The sequence below is a fragment of the Cydia pomonella genome, chromosome 5, assembly GCF_033807575.1.
Source record: "Cydia pomonella isolate Wapato2018A chromosome 5, ilCydPomo1, whole genome shotgun sequence".
NCBI classification, from domain to species: domain Eukaryota; kingdom Metazoa; phylum Arthropoda; class Insecta; order Lepidoptera; family Tortricidae; genus Cydia; species Cydia pomonella.
The window spans coordinates 18,331,298-18,347,136 of record NC_084707.1 but is presented as its reverse complement, the minus strand read 5'-3'; the positions used below and the strand labels follow the sequence as shown (position 1 = coordinate 18,347,136).

General features: G+C 35.5%; 1 protein-coding gene across 1 annotated transcript in view; it reads left to right on the top strand.

The window, feature by feature from the left end:
- The window catches only part of LOC133517949 (mRNA (2'-O-methyladenosine-N(6)-)-methyltransferase-like), a 31,219-nt gene that overhangs the window by 8,163 nt on the left and 7,217 nt on the right, over window positions 1–15,839 (top strand). The window contains exon 5 of the mRNA XM_061851438.1: window positions 6,853–7,063. Within this exon, the coding sequence (XP_061707422.1) occupies window positions 6,853–7,063 (211 nt within the window). The remainder of the gene's footprint in view (window positions 1–6,852; window positions 7,064–15,839) is intronic.

Here is a 15,839-nt window from a genome sequence, read left to right as displayed (position 1 = left end):
AAATCTTAACTCCCTCAAGCGGGCCATAGTTAAGACAGTGACGGAATTAGACATGACAATCGTGCGTGCCGCTATTGATGACTGGCCTCGTCGTTTGAGGGCCTGTGTCAAAGCCAGAGGAGGCGATTTTGAATGATATTGTCATATGTAATTCCTGATTTTGTGTACTTCATTTTAATATATACTTTTTTAAACTTTCGTTGGTATATTTTATGTAGATAAAGATTATTGCAGTAACAGAATTTAATAACCAACTAGGTAGAAAATAAATTGGATATGATGTGATCCGTTGAATGAAATTGACAATAAATAAAATAAATAAATAATTTTCTATCTCTAGGCATTGTGTGAAACTTCTAGTTGTGTCAAAATATCGGGAAATCAATAATATAAACAAACATGGTAAATATCTCATTTCTTTTTATAATGGTTATAAATAGAAGGCCATGCAATTATGTAACTCACTGTAATTTAATTTAATGTATCGTAAAAAAATGTTTTAATTATTCTACTGTAAAATAGTACCTACTTTTTTAAAGGCTGGGCAGTAAGGGATTGCTTTAATTTTAGAACAAAACAACGTTTTTTTTTTTTAAAAATACCGGAAAATCTGACTTACAAATTTAGACTTTCTTAGGTTCATTCTACTTAGAATCTTCTCCACCCTAGCATTAAAAAAAGATATCCTAAAATATCCATACCATTACGTCACATTTTAGTGTGAAAGAAATTACAATGTAAAACTAAAATTTCAATACAAATTTTCGGGTTTTTTTAGCACGAGGATTGATTATGCTAGTGATTCTGAGTTGGAAGAACCCAAAAATATCATGATGTGTGAGAATCAGATTTTTAATATTTTCATGGAAAACGCTCATATTTCTCATAAAATAATTTAATAATAATAGGTACTTGATAATACTGATAACAAAAAAATTTCTAATGAGTCTCGAACCCACATCCTATTGCATGTATTTCCACGTACATACCGCAACGCCATTGAAGCTTACTCACGCTGTGCCAAATTGTCTACTACATGGATCCCAGTAAGACTGTTTCAATGTGTGAGTGATACTTAGAAATAGAGTCAAGAAACATTCTGTCGACATTAAGGGGTAGTTTTTGTACAATGAAGTGTTCAATGTTTGTTGTAATAGTTCAATATTTATTTAAAGAGTGCGCTAAATATAATTTACAGTATAGAAATACCAAGACTACTCCACAAAAAAATTAAAACTCAAAATTTGCAATTGTGGCGCCATCTAGTGAGGTTTAAGCTTTGGGTAACCTAGTCGAACCACCTTAAAGCCTTTTGTTGTTCGTTTATCGCACGTGTTAAAGGCCTTCGAACCAATTAATACATTGTGTCGTTTATCTTATAGGGCACCTGCGACGTTTGGTTAGGTGGCATAGAAATATGTCAGATGTAAAATAATGTAAATTTGATAGGTCACAATTGGAAAAATACAGCTGGCATTTGGGATTTTGGCCTGATCAAGATGAAAACCGATATCTGAGGATCCAAGAGGCTTTTTATTATGAATTTGAGATCAAAATAATAAAAAAAGTGCCGCGGGTTGAATTTTTGAATTTTTCATCCGATCAAGGTGAAAATCCATATCTGAGGATACGAGTGGCCCTTCATTATGATTCTTAAGTCATATTTGGTAAAAGCGCCCTCCATCTTGAATGAAACGCCCGATAGGTAGGCTATGGATAGGTCTTCAAAAATGATATTGAGGTTTGTAATATCATTTTTTTCTAAACTGAAAAGTTTGCGCGAGAGATACTTCCAAAGTGGTAAAATGTGTCCCCCCACTCCTGTAACTTCTAAAATAAGAGAATGATAAAACTAAAAAAAATATATGATATACATTACCATGCAAACTTCCATCGAAAATTCGTTTGAATGAATGAATGAATGAAATTTAATCCAGAAAATTATTTCCATATATATTATACATTTACACATAATTGCATTACATAAAGATTTAAATTAAATCAAAATAAAATTAAATAACATCCTAAAATTTAAATAACAATATATTATATTACATTATAGTACATTACGATACAAGTGCGAAAAATAGGAAATTCGAAACGAGTGGCGATAAATTAAAACACGACCAAAGGGAGTGTTTTAAATCGACACGAGTTGCGAATTACCTATTCGCACATGTATCGTACAACGTTTTACAGTACATATGGCCCTTTAAATGTTCGACACAGTAACGTAATATGCTACTTCTCGCACTAGTGCTATAAAGTAGCCCCATATGTACTGTAAAAATTTAAATAAGGGCCTGTGTCCCGGGTTACCCTGAGCCCGTCACGATAGGCTTATGGTAGCCCCTCCAGCGCTCGTGCAGCGGGCTGGCGTCCCACTCTCTCACCGCCGACAGTAGCGTGTTGAAGGAGCCATATATTGCCTTTCTGGCGGTGGCGCTTCTCGCGCGCAGCAGCGCGTCCCAGCCCGGCGCGCGCCCTTCCGCGAACATGGCGCTCGCGCTGCACCAGCGCGGCAGGCGTAACAGCGCCCGCCACGCATTGTTGTACTGCACACGCAAGTCTCTGACCGCCGCGCAGGTGTAGTCGGACCATAGCTCCACTGTATAGACGCTTGTACAAAAACTGAGGAACAGCTGCCTTTTTACGCTGTCGCTACATTTGGCGAATCTTCTAGCCAACATATTCGCGCGTACCGCAGTGGCTCGCCTTTGCCTTTCTACGTCCTCCAGATCTTTTAAACTAGACAATAGAATATGGCCAAGATATTTAACTTCCTGTACTCTACGCAATGGAACCCCATCAAGTAGTAGCGGAGATATGTGTATGGGCATATGTGCGGTTTGAATTGAATGAGATCTTGTAAGTAGTTTTTTTTAATACATCATAAATATATATTAAAAAAAAATCATCAAACCCATACGTGTGGGGAATCTATGGATAGGTCTTCAAAAATGATATTGAGGTTTCTAATATCATTTTTTTCTCAACTGAATACTTTGCGCGAGAAACACTTCCAAAGTGGTAAAATGTGTCCCCCCCCCCCTGTAACTTCTAAAATAACAGAATGATAAAACTAAAAAAATATATATGATATACATTACCGTGCAAACTTCCACCGAAAATTGGTTTGAACGAGATCTAGTAAGTAGTTTTTTTTAATACGTCATAAATGGTACGGAACCCTTCATGAGCGAGTCTGACTCTCACTTTGCCGCTTTTTTGCTTTTATCATGATCATCATACGTCATTTATCATATAAAAGCAAACACGGTGAAATTTAAGATGTCGGTCGTTTTTGCCAAATTTGACCTCAGAATCGTAATGAATCGCTCGGATCCTTAGATATCGATTTTCATCTCGATCAGAGCCAAAATGCAAAAATCCAAGATGGCGGGCGTGTGTTTCATTTTTGACCTCATATTCATTATAAAGGTCCTCTAGGATCCACAGATATCGATTTTCATCTTGATCAGAGCAAACATGCAGAAATTCGTATTGAACACGTCGCCATAGGAACAGTTTGTATGGGAAAGTATCATTATTGTTTTTACTATTTTCCTCGCATTCATTCCATATTTTTTCACTGTTAAAACCGTCCCTGGACCTAGAAATATTCCAATACCAAAATTAGCCAAATAGGTCCAGCCGTCCGCGAACTTAACGATAAGTTTAAATAGCAGCGAGGACTTAGTAAGAAAGTACACATAAAAAACCTCCACCTATAACGGCGATTCATATTTACTATCACAAAGGGTCTAGCCGCAATCCTATAGTGAAACTGCCCCTGGCTGCAATGTATACCTTTCTTAGAAGCGTTAATTGGTCTTATTATAAGATATCATACCTGGGCGACCGAGCTTTATAACTATTTATTGTAATATGGTGGTGTATAGGTAATAATCTTAACTACATTTTTTTACTAATTTAAACTTGTCTAAAACAATAAAAATTAAAAAATTATATATAAACTTGAACATATAAAAAAAAAAAGTTAGTCACCGGGCGAGATTCGAACCCATAACACTCGTTTAGCAGTCCGCATCTTAACCCGCTGGACCAGACGGACAGTGGCCGGCAACACTGCGTCGAAAGAAAAACGCATGAAAACTCTAAAACACGCGTTTTCCCAAACATGAGACTAATCTAGATAGATTGTATACCCCCAAAAACCCCCATATACCAAATTTCAGCGAAATCGTTAGAGCCGTTTCCGAGATCACAGAAATATATATATATATATATAAAATTAAAAAAGATTTTATATATTTTTTTTTTTATCCAAACCAAGGGGATTCCAGGTTTGAAATATTGTAAAATCTTATACCTTTAAACGAGCAATTCTTGTATATATATATATATACAATATATATATATATATATATATATATATATATATAAAAATATATAAAATCTTTTTTAATTTTTCTAAGCTAAACTAATGGTTTAGTTTGGTTTAAAAATTTTAATCAAAAAAAAAAAATTTTTTAGGCCTTTATAAATAAGTTAGAACCTTGATTTTTTTTTTTGAAAATGTATTGCTATTAGTGCGATGTATAATCCGAATTTCAAAGAAATCTAACCATTAGTTTAGCTTAGGAAAATTAAATAATATTTTATATATATTTTTTTTTATCCAAACCAAGGGGATTCCAGGCTTGAAATATTGTAAAATGATATCCTATAATAAGACCAATTAACGCTTCTAAGAAAGGTATACACATACATAAAAAAAAATTTTTTTAGGCCTTTATAAATAAGTTAGAACCTTGATTTTTTTTTTGAAAATGTATTGCTATTAGTGCGATGTATAATCCGAATTTCAAAGAAATCTAACCATTAGTTTAGCTTAGGAAAATTAAAAAATATTTTATATATATTTTTTTTTATCCAAACCAAGGGGATTCCAGGCTTGAAATATTGTAAAATGATATCCTATAATAAGACCAATTAACGCTTCTAAGAAAGGTATATATTTCAGCCAGGGGCAGTTTCACTATAGGATTGCGGCTAGACCCTTTAAATTATTAAAATAACAACCTGATTAAATTAAAAATGAAAGTTTCATCGTTTCATCAATGGTTGTTTAAAATGCATAACATCATCCCCATATAAAGCCTGTTGTGCTCAAGAAAAATCAAAATAAATATGATCCTAGCTAAACTGTACGTGAAAAGTAATCCCATATTTTTTCCAGTGTTTGTTGGAACGACTAACACATCATTTAGCCGCACAATAAGGCATATTTTTTTTGTTAAAGATATAATTTGAATACTTCTTACTATGACTGTCACAACGGGCTGCCATTTACGAACTAAATAGCTCCACGGCACAAAGTTGATGCCCCGCCCGCTTTGGCACAATGTGTGTGGGGTCATTTTGCAGACCTAGTTCGTCATCTATGTTTATTATCAGTCGCTGGTATTATATTTCTTTAAAAAAGTACGAAAGCACGTTTCTGAATGAACCTTTAGAATTTCAATTTGTCGCGACCAAAATTAAATTATAACCTCTTGTCAATCTCAATAATCAATCAGAACTCAATAGTAATACTTGTCGCTAGATAATTATGTAGATAAACTAAACTTATATATTAAGCGTTGTAGTCTAAACTGTCGAGTTACAGTTTAAAATACTAAAACACAATGCATTTCGGGTTAAAAGATGCTTAGTAAACAAAACATTGAGCATAGAGTACAATGCCCACTATGTTGAAGACTTTTTTGTTTCTGCCAGTTCTTTTAAATATGACAAAAACAGGTGTTTTGAGAAAATGGGCAATTTTTTTGGTTTTCCAATTTATAAAATTGTCTTAATATATATATTTCGCCTTTGATTTTGCCGGCTGCAAGTTCTGTATAGCCAATTTTGCTTCGGCTCTTAATTCGGTTCGGACATCATGTTGAATTATTTATAACAAAACAAGATTATAAACAACAAAATTAAATCCGATAAAACAGAATTACAGCGAAAAATTATCAAGTTTCCCGCCAAACATTTTTTTTTTCTATTCGGTTAGAGACACGTTTGAGTAGACATTTTTACCGCTACCTAATATTTAGATGAAATATTGATATTTCAATGTGTATATGTATAGTTATGAAAAAAATTGATAATAATGTGTTATTTATTATGTTCATGCGGATTTATTATGTAAATAAAACTGCACTAAGTACATACCAAATCGTTTATTGTTTTTTTTAATACGCATAGTGGCAGAATGTCATGATGCCGGTGCCAAAAATTTATGTGGAATGGAAATTAAAAAAGAGGACTTTGCTGGCCTAGGCCTGCATGATTTGTATGAAATTCCATTAACGACCTCTTGTCCGAGCCGCACCTGAAACGTCATACTTCGCAGCCACAAGCAATAAGGAACATAACATCAATATTTCATTGCATGTTTGAGAAAATACCATTAACTATACAATTTATAAAAACAACAAACAATACATAAATAATTTAGAATTCATTATTTATATTTATACTATTATGAATAAATGACTATGTGCTAAATGCTAGTTTTAACTTGTATTCAATCGACCTCAGCGTGCTGCAATGGTCATGTTGTTATTTTTTTATTGAATTTTCTTACACTTTTACTTGATAAAAAATCGTGCCATGATCTTGACAGCTGAATTAGATGGCGCTGCTCAGCTCCATACAATTTTCGTTAAGTCTGGGTTTCAAAAGTTGACTTTGGACAATTACCATAAAACATGATGTTTTATAGCACCATCTAGTTCGGTTCGGCTGTCCTAATGGGATGCACTATTTTAATTATTTGCAGACTTTTCATCAACCTCTCTTTTGGTAAACTATAGGATATTTTTTTTTAACTTGCAGACCGTTCCTGGAGCTGCGGCCGGTGTCGGGGTCGATGGTGGCGCACCCGCCGTACTGCGAGGAGCTGCTGGAGGCGGCGCTGCGCCACATGGAGCGGCTGCTGCAGGACTCGGCCGAGCCGCTGTCCTTCCTCGTGGTGCTGCCCGAGTGGCCCGAGCGCCACACGCACGCGCTGCACAAGCTGCAGGCCAGCCACTTCAAGCGCAAGCAGGTACACACCAGTATACGTACAAAACCTTTTTCTACTCGTCGACTGCAATTATTGAATTAAGATTTCGTATACCAAACTATAAACTTTCAATTATCTCGTGTATTTATGAACGCGAAAAACTTGATCAGAAGTACCTATACTAAATATTATTGTGTGCAGCGCCATCTATCGGCAAATTGTCTAACTAATTTTTGCGATTTAATCAAAGAAGCGTGCATGAACTATAGGAGACAGCGCAGGAGCCGTCAAATTTTTGGCGCGAGGCGTAAATGTGATGTTTATTGTTCCAATGTAGCCCACGAGATGGCAGAACCTACCATGCACAACAAAAAACGTGACTTGTAGATTGCAGACCCTCCATCGCGCACGGGCCCTATACAATAGTCACAAGGAGAAGAACGCTAACTCCATACAAAAATATGCCTCTTTCAAAACTTCGTTTATACTAGTGGCGCTCTCTTTGTATCTCAGTACTAAAATTGACAACCGCTTTAGCCTGGCGGGTTTTGGTAGGTAATCCAGTTCAGAAAGCTAGTGGTTCTGCATTCGAATCCCGGCGAGAGTATTTCTTTTTGTATTTTTTGTTTTTGTTGGGGTAAGGTTTTTAAATTAGCATTTCTTAAATAGAAAAATATTATGTTAAGGAGATATTAATCAAAATCACAGGCATCTCTTGTACTAAACAAGGTAACAAAACAGTTATAATCAAGTTATAAATATTATTATTCCTATATATTAGGATCAAAAGAGCTTGTTTCAAAAACATACAATAGGCAAAAAAGTAATTTTCTATACCTATAAATTTATGTATCGGGCGGGGCTTGTTGAACTTTTTTTTTCTGTTTGGAACTGCCATCAGTCGGTAACGACTATAATCGGTTTTGATGTATGTAGGAATTGACATTGGGGTTTTGGAGACCATTGTCTCATTTAACCAGACATTAATTTTGCACAATGTGCTTCCTTTTAAGTCTGTGTACAGTTTTAGTCTTATCCAGTAGTTTTGAAGCTAGTGGGTTTTGGTGGCTTGCTAGGCGCTCAATATAATTGTTTGTGAATTTTTTGATCTCTTCCTGTATGGTGGTCATATTGAGATAATCGTGTATTTCATCGTTTCGGATGAACCACGGTGCGTTGGCAATCACACGAAGGATGGCGTTCTGTGCTCTTTGAAGACACATTATGTTACTATCACTAGCAGTTCCCCATAGCTGGATCCCATATGTCCAGATGGGCTTAATGATTGCGTTGTATGGGAGTAATTTATTATCCACTGAGAGAGTAGAGTTTAGACCCAATAGCCAATGAAGATTTTTATATTTTAATTTAAGTTGGCCTATTTATTAGCGCATTTTTTATGTTAAGTTGGCCTATTTATTAGCGCATGTTTTAATTCCCAGATTACCTTGGTAACAATAAATAAGTCATTAAAAATCTTCATGATAGGTAATAAAAACATTATGTATATACTATTTATTGCTTTTAATGTAGCTTTTTAATACCTAAAACATGAATCTGTGGTTTTACTCCACAATTGGAATTAATGTAAATTGTAATTAGATCACATATATCAGGCCAATAAAAAACATGGATATATGACAACTAAAGTTGTTATTACGATTGTCGGACACACTGCTCCAAGCAGCAGTCTTGATCACCGGGAAACTACGAGGGCGGTTTGAGAAGTCAGTGACTATATAAAACAAAAATCATTTTAACATATAAACTTTTGAATTGTAAATTCTGAACTCCTTGGTAGCTGGCAGTTTTTTTTTTTAAAGGCGGGGTACTTTGGCCAAAAAGTGTGTCCACATGAGAAGTCAAAGTGGGCCGTTGCATGTCTTTCTAATTAGGGTGACCATGAGTTATATGTATCTGGGATATTGGGATAACGTGGAATATATAGTTTGGCCAAGATCTTTTCTCATGTATAAATTATTAACTAATTATTAATCGCATATTAAGTTTTATGTTTACATCCGACGTTCCGAGGACGGCGTTGTCCCCGTGGTCTCAAAGAAGACAAAGAAGGTCTAAAGTTGACATCAACATCTTCTAGCCGCGCGAGTTTTTTGAACTACTCGCACTTGGTCTTGTTTATTGACTTGAACATTTTGCGCACTAGGGATGTTACTCCGTCGACACACAACACTAACGATATCCGATTTTTCGACTGTCGATATTGGTTCTCACTTACACATACTAATAACTGGGGGCCTACCGCAAAAACCGAAATTCGCAAATTGCGGAGATCTTTGTCTTTTACTCTCACTAAGACGTAATGAAACAGAAAAAAACGCCCGCAATTGATGAACTTCAATTTTCGCGGTTATAGCCCTGGATTCCATGTGGATGAGATTTATATTTTGTCGGTAACAGAATTAGAAAACTGGTGTGGATTTTCAAAAAACTTAGGTATATCACTACTAAATCGCTCCTGTCACAAATCTACGTAGCTCTAGCACAGTCAGTCATGAATTACTGTATTGCAGTATGGGGTGGTGCAAGTAAGAGTAAATTTTTAGAAGTAGAACGAAGTCAGAGATGTCTGCTAAAAGTTATGCACCAAAAACCATATCGCTATCCAACACAAGAACTTTATAAAATTAGTGAACAGCTTACAATGAGAAAATTATATATTACAGCGGCGGTATTACGAGTACATAGAACTGTAAAGTTTGATAAAACGATCTTATCACGTAGACGTAAAAAATCTGTTATGCCTCCAGTGAACTGTAAATCTTTATTTGGAAGAAGACAATATCAGGCATTATCAATACACCTTTATAATATGATAAACGAAAAAATTAATATCTACTGTTTGCCTTGGTATGAATGTAAAATAGCCCTAATAAATTGGCTTAAAAATATAACATACGACGAAACAGAAATTCTATTAGGATGACGAGTACGATAGTAACTGAAACATACACATACACACACACACACACACACACACGCACGCACGCTCGCTCGCACGCACGCACGCACGCACGCACGCACGCACGCACGCACGCACGCACGCACACACACACACACACACACACACACACACACACACACACACACACACACACACACGAATTGTAAGCTAATCACTTCTTTCTCTCTTTTTGAATATAAGCAGAATTTAAAATGTTAATAATTATACATATATTGAAATAGTAATAATAATATTATGTAAGTTATTATTTTCTTTTACTTAAAATAATAGCCGTTTGCACAATGTTAGACTTTATTGTCGTTAACCGTGTACAAATGTACTAGACAAATGTAGAAGAGCGGAGCTTCCTGTCACAGGTATTATACATACTTACTAGGAAGTCCCAACCATGAATGTGTTATGTTGTATACTATTTAACGAAATAAATGCTTTTTGATTTTTTTGAATTAAAATACTTAAGGTGTTACGATGCCGGACATGTGTTTGAAAATTAGTAAATGGCAGCCGTTAGCCGCCACTGTCGAATTCAAAAATTGTCACGATTTTTCATTTGTAGTCTTCCTCTTTTGCACTCATGGTATGTTCATATGCGTGATGGCTTACGTTTTGCACACTTTAAGTATCTTTAAGCGTCATCAACTCATCGTAGATCTGTGATTTTTTATTTTATTTATTTATTTATTTATTTAAACTTTATTGCACACATAAAGAAAAATGTACAAATGGCGAACGTAATGCCAAAAGGCATTCTCTACCAGTCAACCATTGGGTCAAACAGAGACATTTGTGTATGTTGGTGCAGGAAAAAATAATAACAAATAAGAAGGAAAAAATTAAACGTGAAGTCAAATAATATTAAAAATATATAAATAGTTAAATACTACTACTTATATAATGTATAAAAGATAGACTAATACATATAATTATGTACATATACATGATGGTGAACCTTATTTAAGTTCTTCTGACAGAAGATGCTTGCGAAGTAGTCGTTTGAAAACGGGTTTGCTTGGGGCTTGTCGAATAAAGAGAGGGAGGGAATTCCAGAGACGGATTGCCTCAACGGCGAAAGAGTTAGACATAAAACCAGTACGGTGAGAAGGAATCGAGAGTTTGAGAGAACGGGAGGAACGGAGTTCACATCCTGGACGGGGGGTGATGAAAGTGAATTTACGTTTAAGATAACCAGGGGAGGAAGGCTCGAACAAAATGGAGAATAAAATACTCAGGATTCTAAGGGACCTACGACGACGGATGGAGAGCCAATTTAGCTGACGGCGATAAAAAGAAACATGGTCGTATTTGCGAAGTCCGAAAATGAAACGTATGCCATTATTCATAAGACGGTCTAGCTTATTGAGGTACTCTTGAGAGATATTAGTCGTGCACGCGTCCGCATAGTCAATAACTGGCAAAATTAGAGTCTGCACAAGTAATTTCTTAGTACCTACTGGGAGAAAATTCTTAAATTTATAGAGATAACGCAATGTTCCTGAAACTTTCCGACTTATTTCAGAGACTTGGTCATTCCAGGTAAGGCTAGAATCTAATACAAGGCCGAGATCTTTCACTTGTTTAGTTACTGGAATAACAGTGCCATCAAACAAAATCGGCGCGACAGAAACCGCACCAAGCTTTACTTGTTGATGATGGCTACCCAGAATAATAGCCTGACATTTTTAATTTACTTAATTTAATTTTTTTTTTTAATTTCGTCAATCTGTGATTGTAACTAAATTTGCCGCCTTTTTCTACTGACGGAAATGTGTTTCCAACCTATATCGAATCGATTACGTATATATAAATAGTTAGTAAAACCGTTTCAGTAAAAAAATATAATGTATAAACTTAAGTCAACAAAGTAACATTCCATGTTTAAGGACTTTGGATTTCAATTTTGGCAATTAATTATTCTATAATAGCTATCATTCCACCAATTTAAATATAGACACACCTAATTAGATAAACTTACTTAAGAACTTAATAAGAATTGTGTAAAACTGATTCACATCGTGCCGACATCATGTTCACCCTAATGAGTTTGACAATTATCGTCTTGTATTTTTATCGTAAAATTGAATGATTGTGATTCACCTGTGAAAATATATACCACAATCAGCAAAACTTTCACTTCTACAACCTGTCACACAACATTTAGTAATGCTGAGCCCCACCATTTACGTATTATGGAAATATCTCGAAAATATGTCATCAAGTTGGGGATATCAATTAATATTCAAAGTTTTTACTATGTCTACCATATTAAAATTTTGTTTTTTTTTTGTTGTGCACATGATAAAGATAAAGATAGTTTATTATTTAAGTAGGCATATTACAATGCGCTTATGAATGTCAAATAAAGCTACATGCTTTTGCAATCAGTTAATAATATTGACATCATAATTATTTACAAATTACTTTTCCTACTCCTCTATTGTTATCTGTCATTTATGCATTCATTAACACGAATATAAGAACATACATAAATGGTTTCAAGAAAAGTCTATATTGTCTATTCCTCATAACAGCTCTTGTGCTTTTAATCGCTATAACGTTACTGCGATTAATGGCTACCAACATAACAAAATCAAAACGAATACAGTTTTAAAGTGCATTGCTGCCAACTTACAAAATATTCATTTGGTTGCATAGTAAAAACAATCACTTCATAAGTCAAAAACACGCATGTGACACCCGTAATATAGCAACACCCATAGACTACGAAGACCGCTTAGCGTTGCTTGTTAGTCTCCGTAGGCTACGGTGGCCAAAATCGAGAAAAAAACTGTCAAAAATTTAATTTAGCAAGTAGCAAGTACCAGGGCCTCATGAGTTACGAGAAGGTGTCGCTGACCGGCCGGCCGCGGCCCGGGGCGGGCTGGGCGCCTAACAAGGTATGCTCGCGCGTCTTGGCTATATACTTTTGCTTTGTTTACCTAAATTAAGATTTATTTTTGTTGACTCGTAGGAAAAATATTGTATGCAACGTTGTATAAGTAGGTCAAAAAATGTTCGTGGCGTATTCCTTTACAATGTTCGCCTACGCCTTCGGCTCCGGCTCACATTGTAACTCACGCCACTCGCCTTTTTTGACCCTTCTTATACAACTGTTGCATAAAATACTATAATAGATTTGAGAACCGCACTCTGTATATAGCACTAAAATAGTATAAGACAGTATTTAATTTCAGTAGTATATTGATATAAATACTAACACAATGGTATGTTTTTAACATTGGCAACAGGTGCGAGTGAGACACCGCGCCCCACTTTTGCTATCTCAAGTGGACCGTTTTCTCTAGTCTGATAAGAACACCTTTCTGCCTCAGTGATAAGGTTCAATTTACTGTAACAAAAAAGTTAGAGTGTGCTCCACTTTATATCTCCATGTAAAAAAGTTGTTGAGGCATATGTCAAATACGATCGGAAAATTGTTGGAAAATGGAGAAAAGCTAATTTCGTGTGTTAATTACACATTACTTTTTACGTGGAAAAACTATTAAAGAGACAGAAAACTGTTTAAAAAAATATTATGGGGAATCTGCTCCTTCTCATGGAATGGTACATAAGTGGTTTACAGAATTTCGTTCTGGACGTACCACTACCAATGACGCAGAACGCTCTGGAAGGCCGATTGAAGTGACCACCGATGATGTCGTGAATAAAGTTCACGATATTGTTTTGGATGACCGTCGACTCCGTCGAGTGAAGATTCGTGAGATAGCTGAGACTGTACACATTTCATCTGAACGAGTTTTTCATATCTTGCACTTCCGAGCAATGCTTAGCCAAATTCAAGCGTAATCCTAATGAATTTTTACGTCGATTTGTGACGGTAGATGAAACGTGGATCCACCATTATACGCCAGAGACGAGAAATCAGTCAAAACAGTGGACTTCTGCTAACGAACGGGCCCCAAAGAAAGCGAAAACCGTTAATTCGGCAGGAAAGGTAATGGCCACTTTTTTTTGGGACAGCCAAGGGGTTATTTATATAGATTATTTAGAGAAAGGTGAAACAATAAATGGCCAAGCCTGGGCAATAGCATGATACGCGCAGATGGCTGTCTTCAAATTTGTATTTATTTTTATTTGTCTAAGAGCATAGGCAAAACAAGATAATTTTGCGGCTATTTTCCCCACGTGAGTTTTCAAGTTTATATGCTCATCTATATCTATACCAAGTAATGAGCACCTGCTTTTTAATTCTAGTTTGCAATCACGGTAGCAGTAGTAGGTAGAAGGATTAAATTGGTTTATCGTAGATTTATAGTTAAATTATGGTCTTTTAGCCAGGACAATGTTGTATTAAAGATTGTGTCCAATTTACTTGAAACTTCGTTACTGTTGTCGCTGAGGAATATTATAGATATGTCGTCAGCATATAGTAATGATTTAAAATTATTTACTTCTAGTAGTTTTGGCAAATCGTTTATGTATAAAATAAACAAGATGCATCCTAAAACACTTCCTTGCGGGATAGCGCATTTTGTAGCAACGTTGAGAGAACGGACTCTATTTATATTTTTGTTTTCATCATTAAAATATTCAATTTCCACAACCTGTTGTCGGTTTTCAAGATATGATGTAAACCATTTGTGCGTTGTACCGCGAACATCTATTCCATAGAGTTTATTTAAAAGAATATCATGTTGCATTCGATCGTAAGCTTTGCTCATATCTAAGAGAAGCCCAAACGCGTATTGTTTATTTTTTATTGATCCTATAGCCTCTCGAATAAATTTGTACACCGTAAGGGTTGTAGATTTTTCCTTCCTGAAACCGAATTGGCAGTTGTCAAAAATTTCATATTTGTCACAAAATCAAGTTAACCGTTTCGCCATAATCGTTTCAAAGTCCTTCGAAAATGCACTTACTAACGCTATTGGGCGGTAATTTTCGGGACCTGACAAATTTCCTTTCTTTGAAATAGGCTTTATAAGAGACGTTTTCAGTTTTTCCGGGAATATTCCTGAAGAGAAAGATTGGTTGATAAGGTCCGTAAGTGGGTTTGTAAGCTCTTTTGCGCATTCTTTTACAAGCATAGGAGGTATCTCGTCAACCCCATAGCTAGTTTTGTTTTTTAACTCATAGCTAGATTAGTTTTGTTTTTTGTATGTAAGAAAATGCTACTTTGCTACTTTGTTAGAAAAATTTAACGTAGAAGTTGTGAAAAAACGGCCACATCTGGCAAAGAAGAAAATCCTTTTTCACCACGACAATGCCCCTGCACACTCGTCAGCAGTCGCAACAGCCGAATTAGTAGAATTTCGTTACGAAATACTGCCTCACCCACCTTATTCTCCAGATTTGGCCCCATGTGATTTTTTTTATTCCCAAACATGAAGAAATGGCTCGGTGGGAAAAGATTTTCATCAAATGAGGAAGTCATAGCTGAAACTGAAGCATATTTTTCAGGGTTTGACAAAAAATATTTTTTGGAGGGCTTGAAAAAACTGGAACATCGTTGGATGAAGTGTATGGAGTTGAAAGGAGATTATGTAGATAAATAAAACTAAAAAAGGTAAAAAAAATTTTTTTTTGCAAAAAGTCACTGACTTATCAAACCACCCTCGTAGTCGGGATATGCGGCGGGTCCTTGTCTTTTGATTTTGAGCCTTTCCAAGGAAATTATATGACGTTGACGGTCAAGGATTATTTTCTCACGTTCATCCTCTAAAACAAAACAGTCACATTTTAAACACTACTAAATATAATCTATCTCCTTAATTACTAACCTCGCTAATTGCTACCAGGGGTCTAACATGCCAGCTTAAACAATATTGGATTTTACATCTATGATGCATTTTGATTGTAATTTTGGACGCGATA